Source organism: Mandrillus leucophaeus, unplaced genomic scaffold, assembly GCF_000951045.1.
Source record: "Mandrillus leucophaeus isolate KB7577 unplaced genomic scaffold, Mleu.le_1.0 Scaffold215, whole genome shotgun sequence".
Classification (NCBI taxonomy): domain Eukaryota; kingdom Metazoa; phylum Chordata; class Mammalia; order Primates; family Cercopithecidae; genus Mandrillus; species Mandrillus leucophaeus.
This window is the reverse complement of record NW_012102199.1, coordinates 1859968-1871425: the sequence shown is the minus strand read 5'-3', so window position 1 is coordinate 1871425 and position 11458 is coordinate 1859968. Positions and strand designations below refer to the sequence as shown.

Sequence of the window (11458 nt, the reverse complement as noted above, 5' to 3'; positions counted from 1 at the left end):
AAAAAAAAAAAAAAAAACAACCACTGGGCGTGGTGGTGTACACCTGTAGTCCCAGCTACTTGGGAGACTGAGGCCTGAGAATCCCTTGAACCCAGGAGGTGGAGGTTGCAGTGAGCTGAGACTGCACCACTGCACTCCAGCCTGGGTGACAGAGTGAGATTCTGTCTCAAAAGAAAAAAAGAAAATGCTGGGGAGCAGGGAGAAGAAAGGTAAGGGAGAGCCAAGAGTGAGTAGGGCAGGAGCTTCTGAGGAGGGGTTTAGACTGTGAGAACCCTCTTAGAGAAATGGTGAGGTACCCTGAGCACCTTTGTCACTGCAGACACTGACATGTCGTGTGTGTCTTAGTCCATTCAGCTTGCAATAACAGCACACCATGCACTGGGTGGTTTATAAACAACAGAAGTTTACTGCTCGCAGTTCACGGGGCTGGGAAGTCCAAGATCAAGGGGCCTGCAGATTCAGCATCTGGTGAGGACCCACTTCCTGGTTCATAGGCAGCACCTTCTTGCTGTGTCCTCACTCAGTGGAAAGATTGAGGCAGCTCTCAGGGGCCTCTTTTATAAGGCCACTAATCCCACTCACAAGGGCTGAACCCTTATGACCTAATCACCTCCTAGAGGCCCCACACCTAATACCATCATCTTGGGGGTGAGAATTTCAACAGCAGACATTCAGTACATGGCACGTGGCCAGTGCGTTCCCTCTTGTCCTCCTGTCATGCCTCTTCTGGGCAAATATTCTCTGCTCTGTGCATGAAGTGTGTGATATACACATTTTGTCATCTTTGGTTTGAGGGGGACGTAAAGGAGGGACCTTCTCTGGGCAGGCCAAAGGCATTGGAGCCTCTGGTGTCCTGGAGCCATGGGCTGTGGCCTGGAAGGAGCCAGTGTGGCCCTAACTAGAACCCTGAGGCCCAGGACATCAGGGAGTTGCTGCCAGCGTTACCCGGTGGTGGGGCCAGGGTTTTACTTAGGAGGCTCTAGAGGCTTCCATCCCTGGTGGGAGCATCGCTTGGAGCATTGGGCTACCTCGGGCTCTCCCCGTGCCTCCCACTGGACACCTCACCCATTCCCACATGTTTAAATACCACCTTGATGCTGACACGCCTGACTTTGTGTTTCCAGCATCTTCCCTTCCTGGCACACTGGCTGGAGTCTTTCTCCCGAGTTTCCTGTCGAACATGTCCAGAAGTGACCCTGATTGTCCCCTCCAGATCCAGCCCTCAAGTGAAAGGCCAGAGGCAGGGAGGCTGGGGAGCAGAGACCCCAGCTTCCTGAGGCATGATTTGCCCATTGAAGCAGGGAAGTGCCATGACGTCTTTGTCCCTGTAGTGAGGAGACCCCGGGCCACCTCTGGTTTTCTTATCTTAAGGCACCAGCCACCCCAGCAGCCCAGACCGGCTCTGGGATTCAGCCCCACCGCCCAGCCATGGCTCCCCGCAAACCCACGCGTCCTGTCCATTCTCATGACCACCACCTTGCTCAGGCCCCAGCTGCCGCTGCCTCTCCCTGGACCCCACACGAGGCCCCTGCAGTTCCTGCGTCCTGATAGCCCCTTGTATCATGCTCCACATGGCAGCTGGAGGGAGGGGGCTTCTCACAATGCCCGTTTGTGCTATTTCAGCTTTGGTTATATATCTTAAAGACAGATAATGCATTTGCACAGTTGAAAATCAGGAGGTGAGAAGCCTCTGCCCTCTCCTTGGGTGCCCCCATCCCTGGAGGTGCTGTTTATGAGCTCCTTGGGGTGGGGGCCTTCCAGAAAGGCATACCCTCCCCTTCCTGTTCACACAAATGCAATGTGCTCTTGTCCTACTGTAAGGCAGAGCACCTGGCGCCATCCTGTTCCATGGCCAAGGAGCGTCCCACAGTGTGGGCTGTGCTGGAACCTTCCAGCCAGTATCTCATGGACATCTGCATTGTTTACGGATTTTGCTGTCAAAGACATTGTGTGCCTCTGCACATGTCACATGCCTCCAGGATGCTTTTCTTGGAAGTGGAATCATGGGGCGGTAGAGCCTCGGGCTGACCATCTGGATCCATCCCACGGGGTCAGAGAGAGCCTCAGAAACAGAATCATGATGTCCTGCCTCCCACGCTTGCACATCCCACCTCCCCACTGCAGAGCCCAGCACCATCTCCTTGGCGTGGCCTGTGGGGTGCAGCCTCTGATGCCTTGGCCCGTTCCCTTTTGCTCCAACTGGAGTGCGACATCCCCCCACCTCAGGGCCCCTGTGGTTCCCTCCACCAGGCTCTGCCCCTGGCCCTTCCCCTGCCTGACACCTGCTCACCTGTTGGCACCACCCTAAATGTTGCTTTTGTGAGCATCTTCCCTGCCCACAAGGTGTGACTGCAGTTTCCCTGTGACCCCGTTGGTGCCACTTGTCCCCGTTTATTTGTGTTTGGGTGATGTTCCCCTCCACAGTCATCCGGGAGCTGGGGCCTTTTTCTCACGGGGACCCAGCCCCTTCTCTGGCACCTGGCCTGTCAGGCCATCGAGAAATACCTGCTGAGGGAGCTGTTGAGAGAGTGGACCCGGGCCTCCAGCCCAAGAGGCACACATTGGCCGTGGGTGTGCACGGAATGCTGGCCCTGAGCACGGTCCTGCCACGTGGTTTCGGAGGCTTCCCTGGGGCTTCTGGCCCAGGCTGCCCTCCTGTTATCTTGAACATGCTTCATTTTTCCCTTCCTCACGTAAATCCCTGCAACTCCTCCCTAGGAATTACAAAATGACCTAGACCGGGAAACAAGCAGTTTGCAGGAGCTTGAGGCTCAGAAACAGGATGCTCAAGACCGCCTGGATGAGATGGACCAGCAGAAGGCCAAGCTCCGAGACATGCTGAGTGATGTGCGGCAGAAGTGCCAGGACGAGACTCAGATGGTGGGTCCCAGCCACGTCCGGGGCAGCGCCCTGCACACGGGCAGGGGTTCCCGAGGGCTCCCCTGCGCTCATGTTACCTGGGAACACAACACTTAGACATCCTACTGGGTCAATAGAGTTGCTCCAAATACCACGCAGAAGTGTCCGAGCACCAGTGGCTTGACTTCCTGGCCACCCGCCGTGCTCCTAGAAGTCAGGTTGTATATGTGAATGGCCTTGGTCCCTGTGAACCTGTGCCCTGAACACACCCCACCCTGCCTGTGCCCCACAACACAGGGAGTTCCAGGGTGCCTGTCTCCCCTCCTCGGGTGTCTCTGAGGCTCCACACAGATTCCAGAGGCTGCAACCTCAGAAAACTATGGGGACGCTCAGTCTCCCGGGTCACAGACAGATCGTTCATGCTTGGTCATGCCCCTCATTATTCCAAAGTGATCTTCCATTAGCCACAGCGGGAGGAGCCCGTCTGCCTTTTCTGTGTCTCTGTTTTGGGTGTGGAAAGAGGCCTGTAAGGAAGCCAGGTGTCTGGGCCTGGGTTAGGTGTCCGCCTCCCTGGGTTAGCTTGTTTCAGGGATGGGGGCTATGAGTTCTTTCTCGGAGTCCCATTTCATCATGCACTGTGAATCCCTTTAACATCTTTTAACATCTCATTTCAGATCTCATCATTGAAAACGCAAATCCAGTCTCAGGAATCGGACTTAAAGTCCCAGGAAGACGATCTGAACCGAGCCAAGTCGGAGCTGAACCGATTGCAGCAGGAGGAAACCCAGCTGGAGCAGAGCATTCAGGCCGGGCGAGTCCAGCTGGAAACCATTATCAAGTCCCTGAAGTCAACGCAAGACGAAATCAACCAGGTGCTTCTGTGGAGCCGGGTCCCTGCCACATGCCATGGACCAGCGAGCCCCAAGAGCTGAGGCTGCCACTGCTGGACTCCTTTGCTCTCACCCTTGTTACTTAGTGAAGGTCTCTTTTGGGAGGCCGTGGTGCTGGCCTGGAGGCGCAGGGCCAAGAACCTCCCCAGGGCATGTTCCAGAGGGTGTTGGCATTGCCTGGAGGAGTCCACTTTCCTTTCCTGAGCACACAGCATCTTCAGGGAGTAGGCGGGGCAGGATAGGAACGTTTAATTAATGACTCATTTGGAGAGACCTTGGGGTTCCTTCCAGCCTGGTCCTCACACAAACAAGAGGGACAAAGTCAGAGAGATGACTGCTTTGTCCCTGGGCAAGAGAACAGATGTCCTCTGCAGTCACTGGTGTGTTCAGGAGGCACCACCCTGGAGCATCGCACCATGCAGGACCCCATTCTCGAAGCTGTCTGGGGTGCCCCCACCCTCTTCCCAGTCCAGGGTGGTGCTGGCTTCTTGTGGCCTGCAGCTATTGCCCTTCCCTGCTCTCCTGTGGGCAGTAGTTGAAGGCCTCTGTCCTGGCCCTGGGCATCTAGTCTGCAGAGTGATTGTGACACGGGCCCTCGGCCTGTTTGGGAGTGGCCAGGCACACTTCCTTTCCCAATTGAACCGGTCTCTCTCTCTGCTCTGTTAGCCAGTTTATAGGCCACAGTTGATCATAAACATGGACTGCTCAGAGATTTACTGCCTTTTCTTGTGCTTTATGGTTAATATCTGTAGGATTACTTTCAGTGCTTTCTAACCCTTAGAGTTTGTAGTTGGGTGTCAGGAGCAAAGATATCTTGCTTTGCTCAGTGCAGTGCCTTACACCTGTCATCCCAGCACTTTAGGAGGCTGAGGCAGGAGGATCACTTGAGGCCAGGAGTTCAAGACCAGACTGGGCAACATAGTGAGACCCCATCTCTACAAAAGATACATTTTTTGTAGAGATGGGGCCTCGGTATGTTGCCCAAAAATATAGGTGGTGATGTGCGCCTGTAGTCCCAGCTACTCAGGAGGCTAAGGCAGGAGGAGTTTCTGAGCCCAGGAGCTCAAGGCTACAGTGAGCTATGATCACTCCACTGCACGCCAGTCTGGGCAATAGAGTGAGACCCTATGTCTTAAAAAAAAAGTCTCTCCTGACATGTTTTCCTGACCCTGTTTAATGCTGATGATGTCTTGTTGCACAGGCAAGGAGCAAACTTTCCCAGCTGCACGAAAGCCGCCAGGAGGCCCACAGGAGCCTGGAGCAGTATGACCAGGTGCTCGATGGAGCCCATGGCGCCAGCCTGACCGACCTGGCCGACCTGAGCGAAGGCGTCTCCCTGGCAGAGAGGGGCGGTTTTGGAGCCATGGTAAAGGTTGAATAAATGTATTACAGTACGGGGCTCTGGTCCCCGGGTATGACAGCAGAACATCCCACCCGCCAGATCTGTTCATGGCCAACGTTGGTTCCATCCAAGCGCAGGCGGCTGTCTCTTGGTTTTGCTGCCACTTTGTGCGTTCACACCAAGCCTCGCAGCCTGGCACAGGTGGCCATGCTGAATCCTGGCTTCCAGAACAAAGTCCAAGATAGGCCAGGATCCTTTCAAAACCTGTTTTGAAAGCCCTCCATCTCTGCGGAAGCATTACACTGGGCCAACCACCCAAATTCAGAGGGCTTCTCAAACTTAACCAAAATTGGATCCGTTTCTACTCATTGTGGAAACCCCACATTCTACTGATCGGGGGCAGGGGACATCTGAGGGGTATGTGTCTATGGATATGTGTGTTTCCACAAGGAACACCTTGAAAAGCAAATGTGTTGCTAAAGATGAGGAAATAATGGCAAGCAGCCCTCCCAGGGTGTTCCTGTTTCAACTAAGAATTGGCCTCTCCTGAAATTTTGATGATGTTTAAAAACCTCTGCACTTTACTCCCATCTCATGACCTTAGAGTTATGATCAGGCCTGGGGCAGGGGACTGTTGGCCCCCTAGATTTTTGAGAGATCTCGAGCCCCTGATACCAAGACAGGTGTGATCTTTTCCTAGGTGGTCACATCCCCCCTGTTCATGCCAGAGTCTGCCCCTGCAGCCTCGAACCTGGGGACATGCGGCTTCCCATTTTGTCTTGGTGCTGTTGCGGGAGCGGATGGGCTGGGCCGCGCGGGTCTGGATGTTTTCTTGGTGCTCTGCTGCCTCGAGCAGCTCTCTCCGTGCTGCCACCCTCTCTCCCCGGGCTCCTCCCTGGAGCCCTTCTGCTCCTGGGTCTGTGTTCGTCATGGATTCCTCTTCCTCCCTGGAATAAGAGTGAGCGCTCATGCTCTCTAAACACCACACTTGCCTCTTTATGTTCAATGCTTGACTTGTTCCTCTTCTCAGCAGCCGAGTCCTCAGTCCCAAGGATTTATGGGGAAGCACACGCATCCCCTGGGCTGCTGGGAAGGCCCTGCTGGCGAGCTCATCTGTCTCTTGTGTCTGGCCCACACTGGGTGTACTGCCTCCCTCTTTCTCCCCATACTCTCTTTTCTCGTGGACTCGTAATGAGGTGGCTTCCATAGCCGCCCCCAGGCCCGTCATCTTCAGCTTTATCGTCTAAATTTAAACAATGAGCATTCATCCTTCATGAATTACGAGAAGCCAGAACTCCTCACTTTGCTCCCTGACTGTTCTTGGCGTGTGTGTTTCCGCCTCACAACCCGGCTCCTACTTTCCCCATCTGGCATTGTCCCCTGGCACTGCTTCTGGCTTGTCCTGCTCAGTCTTCGTTCAGGGAACAGCTTCCTCTTCAACGTCCCTTTTGCAGGTTTTTAGAAACCGGTTTTCTTGGATAAAAGTTGGCAGTGAAGTGGCAGTTTGCAAGAGGCCAGTGATTCCCCCAACTCCAAAGACAGATTTTTACCTTTCTTGTTATTTTTGTTCATCTTTTGAGCAGGGCAAAGGTTACATGAGAGACAATTACTTTGGGAATGTAGATATAAGATATGTTACATGGAAATTTGCAACCGGCGTCCGAAAGAAAAACTGTCTTTATCTTGTTGTACAAATACAGTTTTTAAAGCATTTTTCTGACTTGTTTCTATTTCTTAATAAATACTTGGAAGAGAGATTTTTGTTTACTCCTGAACACTTCAAGACTGCTTCAGAGCCAAGGGAGAGGTGCCTTAGTTCTCCCTTGTGGGTTGAAGTTGGGGATTTTAAGTCCTTGAGAATAGTGTATCCACAGTAGTACATCTGAAACTTCCTATGTTTGGACAGTTCTACTCAAGTTACTAAATTCCATGTGAAACTCATGCAGTGTGACTTTATCTCAAAAGTCAGGGTTTTTTGTTTGTTTTTTTTTTTTGAGACTGAGTGTCTCTACTCTGTCTCCCAGACTGGAGTGCAGTGGCACGATCTCAGCTCACTGCAACCTCGGCCTCATGGGTCCAAGTGATTCTCCTGCCTCAGCCTCCCAAGTAGCAGAGATTATAGGCACGTGCCACCACGCCCAGCTCATTTTTGTGTTTTTAGTAGAGACGAGGTTTTGCAGTGTTGCCCAGGCTGATCTCAAACTCCCGACCTCAGGCAATCCGCCCATCTCGGCCTCCCCAAATGCTGGGATTAGAAGTGTGAGCCACGGCACCCCGCCAAAGTCAGGGTTCTTAAAACCATATTTATTTCTTGTCTCTCATCTGATTACGAGAATATTGGCCTCTTGCTCACCATCCAATCAACTTGTAGAGAGAAGCTAATAAGTCATCCCAGACTTAGGTCTTACTGAGGACAGATTAAGAAAGGTTGGATCATCTGTCACATCCAGCCCCAGTGGCATGCTGGAGCCAGTTTTTATTGACTTTCCAGAACCGATTATTAAATAGAAACTGGCCGGGCACAGTGGGTCACACCTGTAATCCCAGTCCTTTGGGAGGCTGAGGTGGGAGGATTGCTTGAGGCCAGGTGTGTGCCACCGCACTCCAGCCTGGGTGACACAGCGAGACTCAATCTCTTAAAAAAAAAACCCCAAAAAACAAAAAACAGGAACTTGTGAGCTGGTTGCTTGGAAACTTGAAATCAACCACGGTGAGACTGTTTATACCACAGGAATTGGCAGAAGCTCTAAACCAGGGCTTTTTTCTGAGAACTGATTCCCAGCACACCCCTGCTGCCCGGCACTCCTCTAAAGGCAGGAATGTCACACAAGCTTCTTGAGCCCCCTTTCAGAGTTACCATGTGTATTTCCTAAGAAGGGCACTACTTCACACTGGTTGCTGAACTTGTTCAAGATACTACATCTCTGCGAAGGGCCGTGTCATTCATCCTGGCCTTTGTCTGCTGTACTCGTGTCCCCCACGTTGGCAGATGGGTCTTTTCTCCTTGGTAGGTGGTCTGCAGGGGGTAGAATTGATGGTATCTTTGTAACAGGGAAATCCCATTTCCCACTCTGATTCTGTGCAATGGAATCAAAACCACCTTTAGGTACCCTGACCTCCTGAATCCTGCTGGGGTCTCAGGCTTCCCTTTAGAAGGGGAAGGAGTGATTGTGGTTTCAGGCCAGTGACTCCTGAGAAAGGGATTGCAGGCCTGACTGTCAGTGCAGGGGGCTTGCAACCTGCGTTCCCAGAACCTTAAGTCTCTTTTCTGCCATTGTTAACTGTTATTTGGAAGTCTTCCAAGTGATGACTGAAAACACTGAAAAAAGAAAACCTTATAAATAAATGCCAATGAAAAACTAAATAGAGCCAGGCATGGTGGCGAGTGCCTGTAGGCCCAGCTACTTGGGAGGCTGAGACAGGAGGATCCTTGAGCCCGGGAGTTCCGGGCTGTAGTGTGCTGTGCTCATTGGGTGTCTACACTAAGTTAGTCATCAGTAGGGTACCTTCTGGGAGCAGGGGACCACCAGTCGCCTAAGGAGAGGTAAACCTGCCCTGATCAGAAACGGAGCAGGTCAAAACTCCCATGCTGATCAGTAGTGGGATCGCACCTGTGAATAGCCATTGCCCTCCAGCCTGGGCAGCACAGTGAGATCCTACCTTTAAAAACAAACAAACTAAATAGAAGCTTTCATTCTGAGGTCAGACTGGCATTCTTAACTCACTGCTTTATCCAGGTCATGATCCCTCTCTTTCTTCTGGAACAAATACATTCCTCCTTCCATGGAGCAGTGTGAGAGGCGGAGTTTCCACGTGGGCCTCCTGGCTTCCTTAGAGTAGGACTTCTCCATCTTTATCTGCGTCCGAGAACCCCATCAGACGCTCGCTGGGCGTGTGTGTCTTGTGGTGGTCAGCACCTGACATCCACTCGGCACTGTCTCCAGCTGCGGTGCTTGTGGACATCTGTACTTAACTTGTCTAAGAACCTGGCTTAGTTTCCCCACCTTGGGGAAACCCTGTGGTCGGAGGCTCCAGCTAATGTTTCCCAGGTAAGAAAAACCATTCCATGTTCATCAGATGGCAGGGATGTGGGTGCATTCTCCCGAAGCGCGGACTGAGGAAGAAGCACTCACACTAATTCACTCATTCACAGCCTGGACCAGTGGCTCGTCTTAACTTTGTACCTCTCAGAATTGTCCTGCACCCCTAAGTTGGCTGCCCCAGAGTGGTGGTAGCCTTGCCAGGAAACTTTCTTTTGAACCTTTGATGTCATTGCCCCAAACCATTTGTCCCTATTTTCGTGGAAGCCCCAGCTTTTTAATGATTTTGTTTTGGTCGGTTGGAATACTGGACTGGTGTGTGAGCCCCACGCAGGGATGCCAGTGTGTGTGCCAAATTCAGTGAGGGTGTTGTGCTGTTTTTTTAATATCACAGTGAAACATTCATGTTTTCACTGAGGGTGTGTCTTTATTAACTAAAACAGAGTCCTTATTTAAACCAACTGCATTGTTCCCGTGTATATGACAAACCCACCCTTTTCAGGCTACTTCCCACTACAAAAATGTGCTCTTCAAAAGTAAATATTTTTTTCTTCTTGTTTAAATGAACCTGTTTGTTTCTAGAAATACACACCTTTAAAAAAAATGCAAAGCGTTGTGTATGCTCTAGTAATTCTAACTGCATGAGTACTTATTTCCTCATAGCACAGAAACAACCAGCATGTTTCTTGGTATGAAAACTCCATTTTCTCAAATACCCACCTAGGTACATACTCACCGAGAAAAGGATGATTGAGGAAGGTCACACCTTTGAAATGAGGCCTGTGCTGCTGTCGTTGAGTGACTCTTTGCAGTTTTCTTGATGGCATTTCCAAATGTATTATTTTTTTCTGACTCAGTGGTTAAAAAAATATTGTTTAAATTTCAGGTAAAATAGACATAAACGGCCGGGCATGGTGGCTCACACCTGTAATCCCAGCACTTTGGGAGGCCGAGGCTGGTGGATCACTTGAGGTCAGGAGTTCAATACTGGCCTGCTCAATATGGTGAAACCCCGTCTCTACTAAAAATACAAAAATTAGCTGGGCATGGTGGCGTGCGCCTGTAATCCCAGCTACTCGGGAGGCTGAGACAGGAGAATCACTTGAACCCGGGAGGTAGAGGTTGCAGTGAGCCAATATTGTGCCACTGCATTCCAGCCTGGGTGACAAGAGTGAAACTCTGTCTCAAAAAAAAAAAAAAGACATAAACTTGACCATCTTCACTGTCTTTAAGTGTACAGTTCGGTAGTGTTAGGTATATTCACATTGTTGTGGAACCCAGCTCTAGAACGTTTTCATCCCCATGAAATACCCACTCCCCATCCCCCTACCCACAGCCCCTGGCAACCACTGTTCTACTTTGTCACTGTGAACGTGATGGCTCTAGGGTCCTCATAGAAGAGGAGTCATACCTTGTGCATCGTTTTGTGACTGTTATTTCACTCAGCATCCTGTCCTCAAGGTTCTTCCATGTTGGAGCATGTATCAGAATTTGCTTCCTTTTGAAGGCTGGATCAGATTCTGTTGTGTGGCTCTTTACAGTTTTCTTGATGACATTTCCAAATTCATTTTTTTTTTCTGACTCAGAAAAAAATTTTGTTTTTCCATTTCGTTTATCCATTCATTCATCGATGGACATTGAAGTTGCTTCCACTCAATGATTTTTTAATGAACTTTTATTTTAGAATAGTTTTTAGATTTATGAAAAAATTGCAAAGATAGGCCAGGTGTGGTGGCTCATGCCTATAATCCCAGCACACTGGGAGGCTGAGGTGGGAGGATCAGCTGAGCTCACGAGTACAAAACCAGCCCTGGCAACATAGTGAGATACTTCATTTCTACAAAAAATATAAAAATTAGCCAGGCTTGGTGGTGCACGCCTGTAGTCCCGGCTACTCAGGAGACCAATGTGGGAGGATCACTTGAGCCCAAATGGTCAAGGCTGGAGTAAGCCATGAGCGTGCAGCTGCACTCCAACCTGGACAACAGAGCGAGACCCTGTTTCAGAAAAAGAAAAACTGCAAGATAGTGCATAGTTCCTCTATATCCCACACCTGGTTCCTCCTGTTAGTCACATCACATACAGTACATTCGTCACGACCAATGAACCAGTATTGAACATTATTGTTCACTCCAGTTCATATTTCTTCAGTGATCTTTATTTTTTTAAAGATACAGGGTCTTGCATTATTGTGGCTGGAGTGCAGTGGCACAATCATAGCTCACTGTAACCTCCACCTCCTGGGTTCAAGCAATCTCGTGAGTCAGCCTCCCAAGTAGCTGGGACTATGGGTACATGCCACCATACCTGGCCTTTTTTTTTTTTTT

The 11458-nt window shown here is 50.6% G+C and overlaps 1 protein-coding gene across 1 annotated transcript in view; it reads left to right on the top strand.

Annotated features, from left to right (window-relative positions):
- EPS15L1 (epidermal growth factor receptor pathway substrate 15-like 1) overlaps positions 1-11458 on the top strand; it is an 86171-nt gene that overhangs the window by 29668 nt on the left and 45045 nt on the right. Inside the window, exons 7-9 of the mRNA XM_011980630.1 lie at positions 2719-2880; positions 3534-3731; positions 4951-5115. Coding sequence (XP_011836020.1) covers positions 2719-2880; positions 3534-3731; positions 4951-5115 — 525 coding nt within the window. The remainder of the gene's footprint in view (positions 1-2718; positions 2881-3533; positions 3732-4950; positions 5116-11458) is intronic.